Raw genomic sequence first — 20313 nt, forward strand, 5'->3', positions numbered from 1 at the left:
TCCCAGTAATAAAAATAACCAGCCCTTTTATAGCACGATAAGGTCTGCAAAGCACTTTACAAAATGACGTCATTTCATCCTTGTGACAACACTTGAAGGGAGAGGATATAATTGTTCCCATTTTACACATGAGGAAATAGAGACAAAAGTTAAGTGACTGCCCAGTGTCACACGGTAAATTTCTGAGGCAGAATTAGAACTCGTTTTCCTGATTCTATGGGCAGTACTCTGTGTAGTGTGCCACCTAGAGCCAGTTTCTAGTTCTTGCTCGTGGGGAATTGGTGATGAAGTTTATTTTTTTTCCTGTATCCCCAGTGCCTGGCACATAGTAGGGGCTTAATTAGAGAAATCTGTGGTCCACTGGTCTCTCCCCTGAGATGACTTCATTTTTTTCTTTAATATTCCTAGTGCCTGAGGTAGTGTTTGTCACGTAGTAAGTAATTAAAAATAATTGTCTCTAGTGTCTGATACAGTGGCTGCCACGAAGTAGGCAATTGGTAGGTGACTGGTTGAAGTACATAGAGAAGTTGGAAGGGAGAATTAAATGAGTTGTCAACTTAAGAAGACTGGGTCCCAGGGTTGGATTTCCAAAGATGAGCAGAGGGCATGAGGGATTCGCTTGTGTTTTTTATTGTTGTGGTGACCCCATTTGGGGTTTTCTTAGCAGAAATATTGGACTTGTTTGCCATTTCTTTCTCCAGCTCATTTTGCAGATGAGGAAATTGAGGCCAATAGGGTACCCAGGGTCATCCATCTAGTGAGTGTCTGAGGCCAGATTGGAGCTGGGGAAGAGGAGTCTGACATTCTGTGAACTATGATGCCATCTAGCTGCCCCTAATGAGAGTTAAGGGGATGCTTAAAGGCCTGGAAAACTCCCTGAGGGCAAGGATGGTTTCATGCTGGTCTTTGTTATAGCTAATAATGACAGTGATGTAAGGACAACAACAGCAGCAACACAACCACCCTGCTGCTGTTGTCCCCACTGAGGTTAAGGGAGTCTTTCTGATTCACCTGGAGTCCACCCCCTCATTTGACACGGGAGGAATCAGAGACCCGCAGAGGTGAAATGACTTAACCAAGACCACCCAGGTCCCAAGAGTCACAGGGGAAGAGCCCATCCTCTTCCCACTGTAACCGTTTGTGTTGCTTAACCTGTTTTAACTCAGAACAAGGCAGGGCACAGTGCCTAGAAATGACTGATTTAGGAAAGCAAAGGGCCAGTCACAAAGTTATCAGACCAGCAAGAGCCCAGTGGCCGGGGTGATAGTTACGTCCTGGGCTCCCTGGGATGACACTGGTTCCTCCTTCTCTCCACCTGGCAGAATTATTTTCCTGGCCCTGGGAATTATGGGAAAGGAGGGAACCCCTACACAGAGATGGAGGAGAAGGCCTGGGATCGATCACACACCAAAGGAATAATGTGCACCAAGGCTAGGAAGGCCTTCGATCTCTCTGCTGAGGTGAGTCCAGGGGGCTTTGGGATCACATTTCTTTTCCTTGGCATCAATTTATTCATCAAATATTTGCAAATATCTCCCCCGTGTGGGGCCTATGGTCTCAGCACTAGGGGCAAACAAAAACCCAGACCTAAGTAAGGTGTACTCCCTGCCCACCCTTACAAAGAGTCCCCTGTAGTGTGAGGGGGGCTAGGTCTTCCTCGGTTGTTCTGTGAGGCTAGTGGGGGTGTGAAGATAAGTGCTCAAATACCTTTATTTTTTATTATTATTGTTTAAAAATTGTTTATTGATGTCTTTTGTTTTTAATTACCTTAATTTCCCAATATATCCCTTATAACAACAAATAAAAATGTAATTCATAAAAAGTCACATGAAATGTCTAGATAGTATATATGGTGTTCCACACCCATAGTCCCCCACCTCTTCAAAGAACAGTGCTCTCTTCTCTGGGGCCAAGCTTGGTCATTATAATTACACAACATCTCAAACTGCTTTCTACAAACTAAGATGAGGATAAAGGAATGCTTGCATCTGAAGGTACCTTCCAAAGCGTCCAGTCCCACTTCCTTATTTGACAGAAGAAAAAATGGTGGCTACCAGAGATGACTCTAACAAGGCTTCCCAAGTTAAATAGCACAGTGAGATTTGAACTTGGGTCTTCTGTTTCCAAATCCAGCAGTGCTTTCCTCCATTACATCCACTGCCTCACAGTGGGACCTATCTTGTTCCTTACCCTGAGAAAAGTAGAGAGGGAACTGGGGATAAGGGGAGGTCAGCATGCCCTGAAAGATGGGACAGGAATGCTGTTGTTCAGTCACATCCTACTTTCATGATCCCATTTGGGGTTTTCTTGGTGAACATACTGGAGCGGTTTGCCATCTCCTTCTCCAGCTCATTTGACAAATGAGAAAACTGGGGTGAACAGGGTGAAGTGACTTGCCCAAAGTCCCACAGCTACTAAGTGTCTCAGGTCAGCTTTGAACTCAGGAAGATGAATCTTCCTGACTCCCGGCCCAGCACTCTGTGCACGGTGGCACCATCTAGCCGCCCTGACTCTCAAACTTCCTTCCACATGCCCATGGCTAGTTCCAACCTCCATGCCTCAGTTCAGCCATGAATCTATACTACCATATCTTAAGTAAACCCAGGGTGGATATAACTGGTTGCTGGGTGTCCTCACTACCTTGCAGGGCCTAGCTGCTTCCTCTCCAAACTCTTATCAGCAGGGCAGATTCATCTGGAATGTGGAGATGGGAAGGGAGATATAGAAAAGAGGAGAGGTCTGGGATGTGGAAGGCAGTCATCCCTGTGTGTCCTTACCTTCATGGTTCTACACATGGTTTGTAGAGGACAAACAGGAGTCATCACAGCTTTCAAGGACTTCTGAATCCGTGGGGGTCCTCCCCCCACTTCTCTCCTTTGAAAACTTCTTCTTCTTGCCTTGAATCTGGTACATGAGTCTTTTTTCTTAGATTGTTGTATGTCTCATTCTTCTTTCTAGTCAGATGGGACCCGTCATCACCAAGGTCATCCTGACATTGTCCACCAATCCGGTCTACCTCTTTGTGTCTGGTGGGGTAAGGGGTGAGACAATGGGCAGGGGAGGGGGAAAATCGCCTGGATTTGGAATCTGAAGTTCTGGATTTGAATCTCATTTGGCATTTAAATCACTTCACCTTTTGAATGAGGACATAAGACCAGATGCTCTGGGTACACAATTCTTTGATTCCAGTTTTGGTTTGTTAAAAGATGTTTGGGATAATGTGCAATTAGAATGGCCATGGGTCTGGCCCCAGAGGTCTTATGTTCTTTGCAGAGGTGGGGGAACATTGGTGTGGAATACTATCTGCCCAGGATCAGTTAAGGTTGTATTTGTTTTTCTGAACTACCACAGTGCTTGGCAGATAACTAAGAAATACTTATTGTTTGGAAATCTCCATCTCCCACTCAGTTTTCGTAGTTCATCAGTATCTGCCTTTGACATCAGTGCTGGGAAATCCATCTGATTTCTCCTCTTCCACATTGCTGGTAAGAGGTAGGGATCCTATGATGTGTGATTGGCTCAGGTGTCCCATACCAATGAACTGAGGGCCAGGCCAGGAAGGCATCTCTCACCCTGAGGGTCACTTTCCTCCTTCCTCCTTCTGGACCTGAGGAGAAAAACTCCCGAATTGAGGGCCCAGCTGGGGATGCATCCGTGTCCCTTGCCCCTGCCCCATTGTTATGCCCTCAGTCTTTCAAACTGTGCCATGAAGTCTTCCCTGGCACGAGTGTTGGTTACACCAAGTAAACAGCCCAGCTGGCATTATGTGTAAGCACTGTTGCTTTAAGACTTTGCTGCTTTAGTGAAAATCTCCAGATCTCAGCAAGTTGCCCCACTCATTCCACTCCAGAGGCTGCTGTTAAATTCTTAGACTCCAATATAGATTCTTCTGTTTGGCATTTAAAACGCTTCCCACCTTGGCTCCGACCTACCTGTCCAGCCTTATCAGCCTCATTATACAATATTATCTCCCATGCACTTTTAAAAAAATAGATATAATTTTTTTCTACAGAAATGCTTTCCATTCTCCAATTTGTTTGTACAACTCAGACACCAGGGTGAATGCAGTTGTTAGCCAGAGCAGCTTTCTTGCTTTTCCTCACCCACAATGTTCCATCTCTCATCTATGTGACTTTCCACAGGCTCTCCCCATGTGGGGATGCCCTCCCTCTGTATATCTCCCTCCGAGGATGTCTAAGACAGAAATCTCCAGCTCCGGTTCCTGCTCAACTTAACTAATTCATATATCCCTGCCTGGGACATGCAGTTTCCTTCAGTATTTAGCTCAAACTCCACCTTCTGCATGAAGACTATCTTGATTTCATATATATATATATATATATATATATATATATATATATATATGCACATACACATGTATGCATATATATGTATTGTACATATGTGATACAATATATGTATATATGTATACATGTGAGTATCCATGCACATTTATGTATTCACCCACATAAATATACATATACGTATATGCGTGTGTGTATATGATTCATTGTTGTCCATTCTCAGAGGACCAAAATGACATCACTATGTTGGGATCAAGTTTCAGCGCTTCCAGTTGTGGCTGATCAGACCAATATGAGCTCAGAAGGCTCTACCACAGGCTGGACACGAATAGTCCATTTGGAGATGGCTCTAAGTTTACACATCTCCCATTTCTTTTGAGCTACTACAATTCTGCTTTGCTCATAGAGCACAGCACCATCTTTGATGGGGGCATGCCATGCTGGGCAGTCCTTTCCCAGCATCTCCCATGTCTCACAATTGATTCCAAAGCTCTTCAGAGAGACCTTGAGAGTGTGCTTGTATTGTGAGCACTTTGTGTGAGTTCTCCATAAAATATCTTTTAGGCAAGCATACATTTGGCATTTGAATAATATGGCCAGCCCATTGGAGTTGTGTTCTCTGTCGCAGAGTTTGAATGATTGAGAATGGACCTCAGTGTCTGGTACCTTATCCTGTCAGGTGATCTTCAGAATCTTCCTAAGGCAATTGAAATGGAAGTGAGCCAGTTTCCCGACATGGCGCTGGTAGGCTATCCAGATTTCATAGGCCTACAACAGTGAGGTCAGCACAACGCCTCTGTAGACCTTCAGTTTGGCAGGCAGTTTAATACCTCTTCTCTCCCACACTTTCCTGACATTCTCAAACACTGAGCTAGCTCTGCCAATGTATGCATTATTCTCTATGTGGACATCCATAGGAACTCTCCTGCCAAGGTAGGTGAACTTATCCACAGTATTCAAAATTTCTTCATTTGCTATGAATGGTATGAGGCTGGCTACTGGAGAACCTGTTTTTTCTGTGGTGTTACTTGTTGGGCCAAAATTAGCACAAGCAGCAGAGAATCAATCCATACTTTTTTGCCTCTCAGCTTCAGAGGTTGCATTGAGTGCACAATCCTCTGTGAACAAAAAGCCATGTGCCAGTTCTCCCTCCTCTTTAATCTTGGCTTTTGCAGCTTTTCTTTCTTTCTTTCTTTTTAAGTATTTATTTATTTTTAGTTTTCAGCATTCCCCTTTACAAAATTTTGAGTTTTAAGTTTTCTTCCCCTCCTTCCCTTCCCTCCTCCCCAAGACAGTGTGCAATCTGATCCAGGCCATATATATGGGGCTTGTAGCCTTTTCAAGTTAAATAATTTATCATCGGTGCGCTAGCTGACCTTGGTGCCGTTTTTGTCCTCATTGGAGGCATCCAACAACACCGCTGACAATGTCATGGTAAAAAGCACCTATGTATGTATACGCACATGCATATATACATACACATACAAATAAAATAGTGCTGGTTTCTCACTCTCTATCATATTATCTTATATTTTACATGTATATACACATATATGTATATATACACACGCACATTGTGTATGTAGGTTGTGTATACATATATGTATATGTACATACAGATATATGCATATTGTGTATGTGCATGTAGATGTGTATGTATGTACATATGTGTATATGAAGAGAGTAAGAGAGTTTTCTGTCCTTATAGGATGTAAGATCCCTGAGGGCAGGTTCTACTTTGTTTTTGTATCCCCGGTACTTAGTTCAGAGCTCAGAACACAGAGGCGCTTAACAAATGCTTGTTTATTGATCGACTCATTGGTGAGTTCTTGCAGGTGGCCTCCCACCATGGGGTAGCAGCTGTATGCGCCTGGCTCTAACCTCCATGTCCTTCTCAAGCACATTGACCTGGAGAACTCTGGTGCCACAGCCTTGCTGAGTGCACAGGGATAGCCACATTGACTAGTCTGGAAGTTCCATGAGAGCTCAGCTTTCTGTCCTCAGCTCTAAGCATGGACCTTTGCCTATAGGAGGTGCTTAATCAATGCTTGTTGAATGACATTGAATGATTCATTTTTTTTGCCTTCTTCTGACTCTAGGGCAGTGGTTTATCACCAGGGACCTACTCCTTCAAAAGTGGAATGGAAGAAGTGCTGACCCGGACCACCAGCAAGCGTGGGCCCTACGATATTTTCTCAGGAGACAGGTCCATGCCTATCGCCTATGGGCATTACGCCACCCAGGTCTGTACTCTCGTCCTCAATGGGAGGGTAACTCAGGCCTGGGCATCCACATGAATGGGAGAGGAGGAAGGCTTGACTCATTAGTGTTGGGTTTATCTCTAGAAATGCCATCCTCCCTGAAGTTGGCAAGCCCTGGCAGAAGTCAGGAGGGATTAATGGGTCCACCTACCCTTTCTCTAGGTCTCAGTTAGGAGCCATAAACAGATAACTACAATCCATTACAAAACCAGAGCTCAGAGCAAAGAATGTTAGCTTCAGGGTGGTATGCTGGAGTAAGGAGAGGCCTGGGTTCTAATCCTGCCTCCAATATTTACTAGCTGTGTGACCCTAATCAAGTTACTCCCAGCAGGATCTGGTGAAATTATGTGAAGTGTGTTGTAAACCTTTAAGTGCCCATCCTTCATTGTTATTACTGAATCCCCACCCCAAGGCATCACATGGCACTTCTGGAGGACAGTCCTTGTTAGGAAGCTGAAATCAAGCCCCTGTTGCTGAGTCTAGTAACTACAGCACTGGGCCTGCAGTCAGGAACACTTGAGTTGAAATCCAGCCTCGGACACTTACTAGCTGTGTGACCCTGAACAAGTCCCTTAACCCTGTTTGCCTCAGTTTCCTTACCTGTAAAATGGGGATAATAACAACACCTCCCTCTTGGGGTTGTTGTCAGGAGCAAATAAGATAATATTTATAAAGTGCTTTGCGAGTCTTAAATGCTATCGAAACATTGGCTCTCATCATGTTTGTCTCTTGACAACTTTCATGCACTGGTCTGGGCTTTGCCCACCAGGGCCAAATGGGACAAGGCTTAATTCTTCTTCGTGTGACATACGTTCAAATACTCAAAGGAAGCTACTGTGTCTCCAGTTCCTTCAGTGGGTTCCATGGTGAGGTAGTGAGTGATTGAGGCTGTTATGTGGCATCATTGTGCATACTGTGGCTGGAGTCCGGAAGACCTGAGTTCATATTTGACCTCAGACACTTACTAGCTGTGTGACCCTGGGCAAATCACTTAACTTCTGTTTGCCTTAATCCACTAAAGAAGGAAATGACAAACCTCTCCAGTATCTTAGCCAAGAAAACCCTATGAATAACATTGACATACTACGGTCCATGCGGTCATCAATAGTCAAACACAACTGAATGACTGAACAACAAGTGAGTGGGTAGTCACGAAGCAATAGGTTTCAAACAGATTTTCAGATAGGTTTAAGGATTACAAAGCCCTTTACATGAATTATCTCACTTGATCCCCTCGGGGACCCTAAGAAGTATGTGTTATAATTATCCCCATTTTACAGATAATGGAGCTAGGGCTGAGAAAGGTCAGGATCACACAGCTAGTAAGGGTCAGAGTCAGGATCTGAATGCAGGTCTTCCTGACTCCAAATCTAGCACTCTATCCGTGATATCACCTAATTACATAAGGTGTAAGATGTAGGTCTAAAAATAATTTCTGCCAGACTGCTTTCTAATTTTCCCAAAACTTCTCACCAGCTAAGAGTTCTTCTCTGGGTAATTTTTGGTTTGGGGCTTATTGCACTCGGTTTACAGAGTTCAGTTATTTCTTGTCTAGGATTTCTTCCATAAACTTCCATTTCAGTTTTTAACCATCATCAAATCATTTGGATGAATGATCGCTGCTTGACAATGTAACTTGAGGTCTGGAATGCTACTTACTCTTCATTTCTGCTTTTTTGTTGACAATGTTTTTGGATTCTTCAGATGAATGATTTTTTTTCTCTCCTTGATCATTTGATTGCTATAGCACTAAATCTGTAAATTAATTTATTAATAGCATTATAATTTTTATTATATTGGTACAGCTCAAGTATGATCATGGCATATCCCTTTGATTGTTCAAGGCTCTATTTCTTTGGGAAGTTTTTTGGGGCATGCCTTGGTAGGTTGACTTCTTGTTATCCAGTCAGGTCCAGCTCTCCATGACCCCATTTGGGGTCTTATTGGCAAAGATCCTAGAGTGGTTTGCCATTCCCTTCTCCAGTTCATTTTACAGATGAGGAAACTGAGGCAAACAGGGTAAAGTGACTTGCCCAAGGTCATACAGACAGTAAGGGTCTGAGGCTGGATTTGAACTCAGGAAGATGTCTTCCTGACTTCAGGTCCAGCACTCTATCCTCTATGGTCTCACCTAGCTACCCTTGGTAAGATAGACTGCTAGATATTTAAGGAATTTTGTAATTATTTTGAATGGGACTTCCTTTCTCTTCTTCCCTCCTGGATTTATTATTGCAATACAGAAACGTTTCTGGGTTTTGTGGGTTTATTTTGTATCCTACTACTTTGGTAAGGCTATTAATTGTCTCAGTTGGTTTATTTTCTGACTCTAGGATACTCTAAGTCAGCCATTATGTCATCAGCAACTAGGGATAGTACCATCTCTTCTTTTCCTATCTTTATGCCTTTAATTTCCTTCTTTTTTTATGACTGTTGCTAACATTTTGAGAAGCAGTGGGGAAAGGGGACCTCATTGCTTTACTTTATTTTTATTGGGATGATGTTTTTCCAAATTACATGTAATCCTAGCTTTGGGTTTTAAAGAGATACTTACAATTTTATCAGAAAAGACCATCTATGCCTGTATCTGTAAGGTTTTGATCATAAATGAGGGTTGTCCTTTGTCAAAGCTTTTTTATGCATCTTGTCAATAAACCTCCCTACTCAATAAATTGCAATGTCTCTTATTGCCTCCAGGATCAAATAGAAAATCCTCTGTGTGACTTTTAAAGCCCTTCCTATCTTTCTGTCTTCTTATACTTTAATTCCCCTCTGTATAATCTATGATCCAGTGATACTGGCCTCCTGGCTGTTCTGCAGAAACAGCACCTACTCCCCCTACTCTGTATTTTCTCTGGTTTTCCTTCCTTGCTCTCCTTCCTCATCCTTTTCTTCTGTTTACAAAGCAGCTACTGCTGTAGGCCAGGGAAGCCAGGAGGTAAAGATGAGGAGGAAGAGTATTCCAGGCATGGAGAACAACCCATGAAAATGCTAGGAGGAAGGGGATTATGGGAAGATGGTAGAATAAGGTGGGAAATTACTAGGTTCTCCCAAATTTCCCTCCAAATAACTTAGTTTCAATTTGAATCTTAGAGGGGCAGAAATAAAAAGTTGGGGTAAAAGTTGTACAGTCTTAGATAACTTAGGAAAGATCTGAACTACAGGGTGGTGGTTTGGTCAGGAGTAAGTAGAGATATCACAGTGTAAAAAAGCAGTAAGCCTTGGAGGCAGCTGTGTCCGCGGCAGCCTCAGCTTCTGAAACTTTCATCCCATTGATGGTTGAGGGGTTGGGGGGCTGCTCAGGGGAAGACTGGGAAGGAAGCCTCCACTGGCACTTGATGTAGGGCTCAGATCTGTTGACAGGTGAGGAGGAACAATCACACACCAGGTAAGGATTGTCAAGGGGTGGGACCCTGCTCCTGGTTCCAGGATGGAGAGGACTAGCTGTAGTCACTCAGGAGAGCTGAGTCCCTGATATTGGTTCCAGGGCAGAGGGACATAGTGATGCTTGTGGCCTCCAGAAAATGGAGTCTGATAGGGCAAGAGAGAACATGTGTGGTGGCAGCAACGAGGGGGGGCCCTGGTCATGGATCAGGTATAGAGGAGCACTTGAGGTCACTCATAAAACCAAGGCATAAGTTGGAGGAGTAGTGCCTAGACCACTTGGGTCCCAGCACATTGGAAGAATCAAAAAGTCAGACACCCCAAATAGAGTTCTGAAAAAAACAACACAAAAAACCTGAAGCCTGAAACATTATCTCCCACACCCTGAAGAGTCTCATCCCTAACATAAAATTAACAACCAAGAAAAGGCAGTTAAAAATAAGTAAGCAACAGAAAAAGAACCTGACCATAGACGGTCCATATAATGATAGAGAATATCGGGGTTCCAACTCAGAAGAAGACAACGAAGCCAAAACAGCTACTTACAAAGCTTCAAAGTCAAATTAAAAGGGTCACAAGCCCCAAAAGAGTTCTTGGAAGAGCTTAAAATAAGAGAAGTAGAGGAAAGATTGGGACAAGGAGTGAGTAATGCAAGAAAATAAAGAAAACTATGAAAAGAAAGTCAACCAATTGAAAGAAGAGATCCAAAAACTTACTGAGGAAAAGAACTCCCTAACAATTAGAATTGGTCAAGAGAAAGCTAATGACTTCATAAGACATCAAGAAATAATAAAACAAAATCAAAAGAATGAAAAAATGGAAGAGAACAAGAAATATCTCATTGGAAAAACAACTGACCTGGAAAACAGATCGAGGAGAGATAATATGAGAATTGTTGGACTAATTGAAAGCCATGATCAAAAGAAGAGTCTAGACATTATACTTCAAGAAATTATTAAGGAAATTGCCCTCAAGTTTTAGAACTAGAGGGTAAAATAGTAATGGAAAGAATCTACCTATCACTGCCTGAAAGAGATCCCAAAATGAAAACTCACAGGAATATTATAGTTATGTTTCAAAGCTCCCAAGTCAAGGGAAAAAAATAATATGAGCAACTTGAAATAAATAATTCAAATACTGTGGGGTTACAGTTAGGATAACACAAGATTTAGCAGTTTGTACATCACAAGATTGAAGGGCATGGAATATGGTATTCTGAAGAGCAAAGGAGCTGGATTTGGAACCAAAAATAACCTACCCAACAAAGCGGAGTGTAATTCTCCAAAGGAAAAAATAAATATTTAATGAATTAAAGGACTTTCAAATATTTTTGAGGAAAAGAGTGGAACTAACAGAAACATCTGACTTTCAAATATAAGAATCAGAAGAAACATAAGAAGGTAAATATAAAAGACTAATCATAAGGGATTTAATAAAGTCGTACTGATTACTCTCTTAAATGGGGAACGGATATTTATAACTCTTGAGAATGTTATCATTGTTAGGGTAGTTAGAAAGAGTATACATAGATGGGTTTGAGTTGATTATGATGAAATGATCCTAAAAAATACAATTGGGTAGGAAGAGATAAAATGGAGCAGTTTATCTCATACAAAAGAGGTGTGAATGGAAGAACTTTTACAGTGGAGGGGAGGATGGGGTGGAGGGTGAGAGGCATGAGAACCTTATTCTCATCAGACCTGAATGAAAGAGGGAATAAATACATCTAGTTTAGAATAAAAGTCTTCTTAACTTACAGAGAAATAGGAGGACAAGGGGATAGGCTGAGGGAGAGATTCACAGAAGGGCATGCAGATTAGGGAGGCAGTGATGAGATGTAAATTATGCTTCAAAGAAAGAAGGGAAGGAGGAGGAAGAGGAGGAGGAGTAAGAGAGAGAGAGAGAGAGAGAGAGAGAGAGAGAGAGAGAGAGAGAGAGAGAGAGAGAGAGAGAGAGAGAGAGAAACAGTGGGGAAAATGGAGTAGAGGGAAATACACTACTAGTAATTATTATTTGAGTGTGAATAGGATGAGCTCACCTATAGAGCAGAATGGATCAAAACCCACAGCTTGACAATATGTTGTTTACAAGAAACACATTTTAAAAATGAGAGATATATATAGAGTAAAAATAAAGGGCTGAAGTAAAATTTTTTATGCTTCAGCTGATATTTTTTTAAAAACAGGAATAGCAATCATGATTTCAGACAGAGTTAAAGCTAAAATGGATTTAATTAAATGAGATAAGCAGGGAGATTACCTTTTTAAAAAAATGTACCACAGATACAGTAATATCAATACTAAACATACATGCACCAAATTCTATAGCATCCAAATTTATGAAGGAAAAGCTAAATGAATTATAGATGTAAATAGCAAAACTATAATAGTAAGGGATTTTATCCTTTCCCTTTCAGAACTAGATACATCTAACCAAAAAATAAATAAATAAGATAGAAGTCAAAGAAATGAACAGAATTTGAGACAAGCTAGATGTGATAGATATCTGGAGAGAACTGAATGGAAATAGAAAGGATGATACCTTTTTCTCAGTGGTATATGGCACCTTTACAAAAATTAATCACATATTAGGGGATAAAACCTTATAGTCAAATGCAGAAAAGCAGAACTATGAAATGCATCCTTTTCAGATCATAAAGCAATAAAAATTAAATTTAATGAAGGATCATGGAAACATAGATTAAAAATTAATTGGAGACTAAATAACCTAATCTTGAAGAATGAGTGAGTTAAAGAAGAAATCATAGAAACAAAAAATAATTTTATTGAAAAGAATAATAAGGCAACATACCAAAACTTAGGAGATGTAGCAAAAGCAGTAATCAGAGGAAAATTAGTATCTCTAAATGCTCACATCAATAAAATAGAGAAAGAACACAGTGATAATTGGGTTTGTAATTAAAGAAAAAGGACAAACTGAAAATCCTGAAAACTAAAGGTAAGAATAATAAAACTGAATGTAAGAAAACCATTGAATTAATAAATAAAACTAGGAGCCGGTTTTATGAAAAAACAAAACTAACAAAATAATCTATAAGAAGAGAAGGAAAAAATTGCTAGTATTCAGAATGAGAAGAGTAAATATACCACTAGTGAAGGTGAAATGAAGATAATTATTAGGATTTTTCCCCAATTATATGCCCATGAATTTAATAATTTAAATGAAATGGAAGAATATTTACAAAAATATAAACTCCCTAGATTAACAGAAGAGGAAATAGAATATCTAAATAAACCTATTTTAGAAAAAGAAAGCGAATAAGTCATAAATGAGCTTCCTAAAAAAAGCATTAGGACAAGATAGATTTACAAGTAAATTCTACAAAACATTTAAAGATCAACTAAGTCAATATTAAATAAATTTGGAATAAATAGGTAAAGAAGGAGTCCTACTAAACTCCTTTTATGAAACAAATATGGTGCTGATACCTAAACCAGGAAGAAGAAAAACAGAGAAAACTGTAGACCAATTTCCTTAATAAATATCGATGCAAAAATTTTGAATAAAATACTAGCAAGGAGATTACAGCAATATATGATAAAGATTATACACTATGACCAGGTGGCATTTATACCAGAAATGCAGGGCTGGTTCAATATTAGAAAAACTATTAGCATAATTTACCATATCACACAACAAACATCAGATGAGGATATCGATAGATGCAGAAAAAGCTTTTGACACAATAGAACATTCATTCTTATTTTTAAAAAAATTGAAAGTCTTGATATAAATGGATTTTTCCTTAAAATGATAAGAGGCATCCACCTAAAAGATCATCACAAGCTATTAAGATTACTAAGACCAGGAGTGAACCAAGGATGCCCATTATCACCAATATTATTCAATATTATACTATAAATTCTAGCGATAAGAGAGGAAAAAGAAATGGGAAGAATCACAATGATCAATGAGGAAACAAAACTATCTCCTTTTGTAAATGATAAGATGATATACTTTGAAAATCTTAGAGATTCAACTAAAGAATTTTTCAAAACAATAATTTTAACAACATAACAGGATGTAAAATAAACCCACATCAGTCAGCAGCATTTCTATATGTCATCAATAAAGACCTTCAATAAGAGATAGTGATAGATTTCATTTAAAATAAGTATAGACAATATAAAATGCCTAGGATTATACCTGCTAAGACAAATCCAGGCACTATATGAATTATAAAACATTTTTATACAAATTAAGTCAGATTTAAATGATTGGAGAAATATCAATTCTTCTTGGGTGGGCTAAGCCAATATAATAAAAATGACAATTCTCCCTAGACTAATCTATTTATTTAGTGTCATCCCAATTAATCTAATAAAAAATTATTTTGAGACAGGAAAAATAATAACAAAATTCATTTGGAAGGACAAAAGGTCAAGAATATCAAAGCAATTAATGAAAAAAAAATGTAGAGGAAGAAGGTCTAGCAGTACCATATCTTAAATTGTATTATACAGCAGTAATTATCAAACTATCTGGTACTAGCTGAGAAACAGAATGGTGGATCAGTGAATAGAGGAGATATACAATACATAGCAGTAAATAATTGTAGTAATCTTGTGTTTGATAAATGTAAAGATCTAAGCTTTTGGAAAAAGAACTCACTATTTGGTAAAAATTGCTGGAAAAACTGGAAAACAGTCTGGCAGAAGCTAGGCATACATCAGTCTTACACCTACCCAAATAAGGTCAAAATGGAGATATCATAAGAAAATTAGAGGAACATGGAACATATTACCTATCAGATTTATGGATAGGAGAAGAACTTATGAATAAGAGATAGAGAGCATTGTGGGATGTAAAATGGATGATTTTCATTACATTGAATTTAAAAGGTTTTATACAAATAAAACCAATGTAGCACAAAATTGGAGGGGGGGCGTTATAGACAGTTTCTCAGATAAAGGTCTCAGATCTCAAATGAATAGAGAACTGAGACAAATTTATAAGAATATGAGTCTCCAAATTGATAAATGATCAGCGAATATGAACAGGCAAGTTTTGGAAGATGAAATCAGAGCTATAATATAGTCATATAAAAAAATACTCAATCATTATTGGTTAGAGGAATACAGATTAAAACCGCGTTTTGATATACCATCTCACACCTATCAGACTGGCTAAAATGATAGAAGGAGAAAATAACAAATATTGGAGGGGAGGTGGAAAAATTGGGACACTAATGAGTGGAGCTGTGAATTGATCCAACCATTTTGGAGAGCAATCTGGAATTATGCCCAAATTATCATAAACCTGTGTATGCTCTTTGACCCAGAAATACCACTATTAGATATGTTTTACAACATAATCAGGGAAAAAGGAAAAGAACCTTTATGTTTTAAAATATTTACAGCATCTCTGTTTGTGATGGCAAAGAAGTGAAAATTGTTGAGATGCCCATCAATTGGGGAATGGCTAAACAAATTGTGGTATATGATTGTGTTAGAATATTACTGTGCTGTAAGAAATGATAAGCAGGTTGGTTTTAGAGAAACATGGAAAGACTTGCATGAAATAACGAAGAGTGACATAAGCAGAACGAAGACAATATTGTATAGAGTAACAGCACTGTTGTTTTAAGGGTAACTGTGAATGACTGAGCTATTTCAAATCAACTATCAAGTTCCTGTAAAAGAAGATGCTATCCACTTCCAGAGAAAGAATTGATATGGAGAAGTATATAATGCATGGTTTCACATATATTTCTGTGTCAAATGTTGGCAGCGAGAGAGGGAGACAACTCAGAACTCTAAATGTAACCAAAAAAAAACAAACCCAAACCCAAGCAAACAAATAAATAAGAAGTGCAATCAAATGGGAGACCAAGTGCCATGTATGGGGCATAGCCAGGAGGCATGTTCTGGATGACAGATTATATAGAGGACATTAAGGTGTAAGAAAACTGGGAAGGTAACGAAGGGCTTTAAATTCCAAACAGGATTTTATATTTGATCTTGGAGGTGATAGAAAGTCACTCGAGCTGACTGAGCAGGTCATGGTCAGACCTTTGACATTTGGGGAAGAGCACTGTGGTCCAGGGTCATATTCCTGGAGATAATAGTTGAACCTGTGCAAGATGATGAAATCACCAAGAAGGAACATGTAGAAAGAGGAGGGAAGGGAGCCCAGTACAGCCCCAGCGTCGGGAGGTTGGAATTCTATCCAGTTACGTTTGTCACCTCCATTTATGGTTCCCATAACATTCCCACCGTAGAGAAGGATGTGCTTTATTTCTTTATTGTAATTTCTCGTCATTGTTCTTGGACCCTAGAAAAAAAAGCCATTCGAGTTGTTCTCATTCAAGAGCTTTGTGGACGAGCTGAATTCGAGTTCTAGGAAGAATCATGGAGTCTTTGGAAAACTGTCCCGGAGTCCAGCCGTGCCCACCGAGAGGATATACTGTTCTACTCTTAGCCAGTGGCCCGTCAAACAGGTCAGTGGTCTCTGCTGCCCTTTTCTCCTTCCTCCCCTGAGTCAGGTGGTCACTTAAGTCCATGCTTCAGGGTCCCTCCAGTGACTTAGGAGGGACAGTGAGGACTGGGAAAGAAATAGGCACTTTATCCCAAATCTGCCATAGATGTGCTGTGTGACCTGGAACAGCGCACCTCATCTCTGATTTTCACTTTCTTCCTCTGAAATGAAAAACGGCAGCTTTTCGATGAAGGCAGCGTAGTGTGATCAAAGGAGCACTGAATCCAAAGTCAAAGGACCTGGGCTCAAGTCCTGGCTTACCAACCTTTGTGACCTTGGGCAGTCACTTAACTTCCAAGTTTCTTCATTTGTAAGTTGTGGATGGCCTGTAAAACCCCTTCTGGTTCAAAAATTCTGCTGTCTTGATACTAAGACCTATTTTCTGAAATGTTTGGACACTATAACTTTTTTGAAGAGACATACACAGTGTATTTTTATATACAAAGATGCACTTATCAGTTGGTTTCCAAAGATTTAATTGCAATAACAATAAATGCCTACTCTGTGCCAGTTACTGGGCTAAGCACTTTACAAATACGGTCGCATTTGATCCTCACAACAACCCTGAGAGGCAGCTGTTACCATTGTCTCCATTTTACAGTTGAGGAAACTGAGGCATACAAAGATGAAATGACTGGACCAGGGTCAAGCTAACCAGCTAGTTAGTGCCTAAGGCTGGATTTCAATTCGGGTTTTCCCAACCATACCACCTAGCTGCCTGGCAATCTCATCTATGCTGGTTTGTACATTTTTGTTCTCTGATTTATACAAGCAAATATGCTACTGAGGGACAGCATGGCCTAATGGATGGCAGGCTGGCTTTGGATTCAGGCAGACCCGGGTTCAAGGCCAGCTTCTGATACCTTCTGACTCTTAGCAAGTCCTTTGATTTTCCCGATGGCCGGGATGCCCGGGGTTCCTTGGTAAGCTTGTACATTATGGAGGAGTTGGTGTTCTCCTTCTCTGGACCCTTTTCCACACAAGATATGCCCCAAGCTGGCAAAATCGGAGATCCAAACTTCCAGCCCTGCCCTTCTGATCCCTTCTTCCACCTCCATTAGACGTTACATCAGCCAAAGAATTATTGTTTATACCATATAGTGCCTGATTAAAATTCACATTGACCCAAGGACTGGAAGGAGGGCCCTGAGGTCCTCTGTGACCTTTTCCCATTTAGCAGAAGAGCTCACTATTCATTTGAAAGGCAGGCAGCCTTGCTCTGAGAAGATGAGCCAGGGAACAGAAGAAAAGTGGGGAGGAGACATGGCAGCCCCCAGCTAGGAGGAGCTCCCCCAGTCCACCAGCTGGCAGTGCCCTCTTTTACCTAATTCATCTGGATTCATCCCTAAATGCTAAACTCTGTGGTCTTTACTATAACTGCTGCCAAAGCCCACTTCTCTACCTGGGTCTGGGTCTGTCTGTCTCTCTCCCTCTCCTTTCTCCGTCTCTCTTTCTCTCTCTCCTTCCTTTCCTTTTTCTCCTTTCTTCTCTTTTTCTCCCTCTCACTTTCTCCCCTGTGTTCTTTTTCTTCCCTCTCCTCTCCTCTCTCTCTTTGTGTATCTATCACTTAAAAAATTTGCAAATCTCTTTACGTCTGTTATCATCTTATTCGATCTTCACAGGAGCTTTGGGGGCTGAATTCTACTTGCATTATTACTACTCACAACTTTTTAGATAAGATGCTGAGTCAGAAAAGTTTCTCACCCATGATCACTCCACTAGAAAATGTGAGAGCTAGGATTTCTGAATCCAGTCCAGCACTCTCTCTGCTACACCATACTGTGGGGTAATTTCCCAGTTTCTCAGGCTATGCCACGTAATTCTTTGCAGAGCCCATCTTGTTACCTAACAAGGCAAAGCCAAAAACAAGAGTAAAAAACCCCACAACAATAATGACAACAAAAAATAACAAGACCAAAGTCCGAGTCAAAGCCTTCTCCTCCTTCCTGGCAGTAATTGTTTTGATAATTTCTTTTACTTAGAAAAATAGGTTTTATTGATAGAGTTTGTTTTTCCATCACCTGGATTTCCCCCTCTATCCCTTCCCTTCCTAGCCATGCTGCGTAGGCTTCCTCTGACAGCACCATTTGGGCCCAGGTAAATCCTGCCAGAAATGAGCAGTGGCCAGTATTGCTTGGGTGGCTCCCAAGCCTTACCTCTTGGGTAAGGGCCAAGATGGCAGAGCTCTCTCTACTGTTCTATCCGGTGGACCTCAGCAAAGAATCACCAACTACTGCTACATATTTCTCCTTAATCTGATCCTTCCTTGATCCAATGAGATAATGTATGTCAAGTGGTTTGCAAACCTTAAAGACACAATAAATGCTTGGTCTTGTTATTATCTGACACACAGTCAGTATTTACTAAATGCTTGTTGATGGATTCATGGTCCCACCTTAATTCTACTGAATACAAGCATGTGTTTCTTCCTCAGAGGGTCCAGCTCCCTTTTCTTTGTCTAGGCAGTGATGCCCAGTTCTCATCTCCCCTCCTCCACTTCCCCAGCACATAAGAGGGCCTCCTGTCTGACATTCATATCCATCTGGCCCCTGGGGATTTATAACTGAGGGAGGAGCAGGTTTGGGGGGAAGAGGGAGATAAGGGAGTAGGTTCAATTGGCAGGAAAAGCTCCTGAGAGCTGATTCTATCGAGAGTAAGGGTGCAGCTTGTGGGGAAGCTGGAAGCTTAGGACGCCCTCAAGTTCTGGATCTTGTGACTAGGCTGTGGGGAAGGAGGAAAGAATGGGCATTACCTCAGTTTCCTCCTTTATAAAATAAGAGGGGATGGAGGACAAGAGAGCCTCTTAGGTCACTTCCGACTTTAAGTCTATGATCTGGGGAGGGGCCTGGTTTTAGTGCCATGGTGTCTAACCCAAATTAAAATGGGGGTCACTAATTCTGTGGGATCCCTGCGGGCCACACATTGACTTGGCTTTTAAAATGTAACATTGCCGTGTTTTATTGTATTTTAATTTGTTTTGTTGACTATTTCCCAATTATATTTTAATTAGGTTGGGGCTGCCCTCAGGAATGTCGAGGACCCAGCTCCCCTGCCTGGGTGCAGTGGGTAGGAGGCTGTCTTTGGAGTCAGGAAGGCCTGGATTCTTTGACATATCCTGTCTGTGACCCTGGAAGTCACTTCAGCTCCTGCTGCTCCAGGCAGCAGCTCTCTGGGAGTATACCTTACAGAAAATGTGCCAACTCCACGTTGGTAAAAGGAGTTCCCAAATTTGGACGTTTCCTATTATCAGTGAAATCACAAGCCCAGCCCCTATGCCAGTCTCCCTTGAGATACACTGCACTGGTGCTTTGAAACTGGAGACAGGTGTGCTCTGGGTCCCCAGGCCTTCTCAGTGAGAGAGGTGGGCATTATCTTAGCTATGATGACCAAGCACTGACTGCTAACCAATGGTCTTAGTTGTGAGCTCCTGGTAGCCTGTGCATTGGGAAGAAAACATTACAAGAAAGTCTGGAGGACCTTTGAGGGTGGGCCCATGTCACTGAATCAGGTGCCCCAGAAAACTGAGCCCCTAGTTTCTCATCTATGAAGTAGAGACAACTAACTGTCTTTGAGCCTTAGTTTCCTCATCCATAAAATGATCATCATCATATTTGTACTGTCTGTCTCATGGGGCTGTTGTGAGCAAACCTCTCTATAGAATGGTATGTTACATACCTAGGATAGTCCGTAAGCAGGAGTTGTGCTTCTCACCATCATCAGATTACCTTGTGTATGTCTAGCTCTTCTCCTGTGCCCCTAGGTCACTGAGGTGGACTTCTGTTGCCCTCCAATGGAGGAGGTGGGTGGGTGAGGACACTTACCCAGAGGGAGGAGGGAAAAAGGAGGAAGAGGGAGGGTTAGAGTCCTGC

The 20313-nt window shown here is 41.0% G+C and overlaps 1 protein-coding gene across 3 annotated transcripts in view; it reads left to right on the top strand.

The window, feature by feature from the left end:
- Positions 1-20313, top strand: part of CIMAP2 (ciliary microtubule associated protein 2) — a 41761-nt gene that overhangs the window by 13112 nt on the left and 8336 nt on the right. For all 3 annotated transcript variants that reach the window (XR_011975840.1, XM_072649587.1, XM_072649588.1), the window contains exons 5-7: positions 1323-1460; positions 6404-6547; positions 16245-16406. Coding sequence is in view for 2 of the 3 variants with exons in the window: in XM_072649587.1 (XP_072505688.1) it covers positions 1323-1460; positions 6404-6547; positions 16245-16406 (444 nt within the window). In the remaining variant the exon portion in view is untranslated. The remainder of the gene's footprint in view (positions 1-1322; positions 1461-6403; positions 6548-16244; positions 16407-20313) is intronic.

Source organism: Notamacropus eugenii, chromosome 2 (genome assembly GCF_028372415.1).
Source record: "Notamacropus eugenii isolate mMacEug1 chromosome 2, mMacEug1.pri_v2, whole genome shotgun sequence".
Lineage (NCBI taxonomy): Eukaryota > Metazoa > Chordata > Mammalia > Diprotodontia > Macropodidae > Notamacropus > Notamacropus eugenii.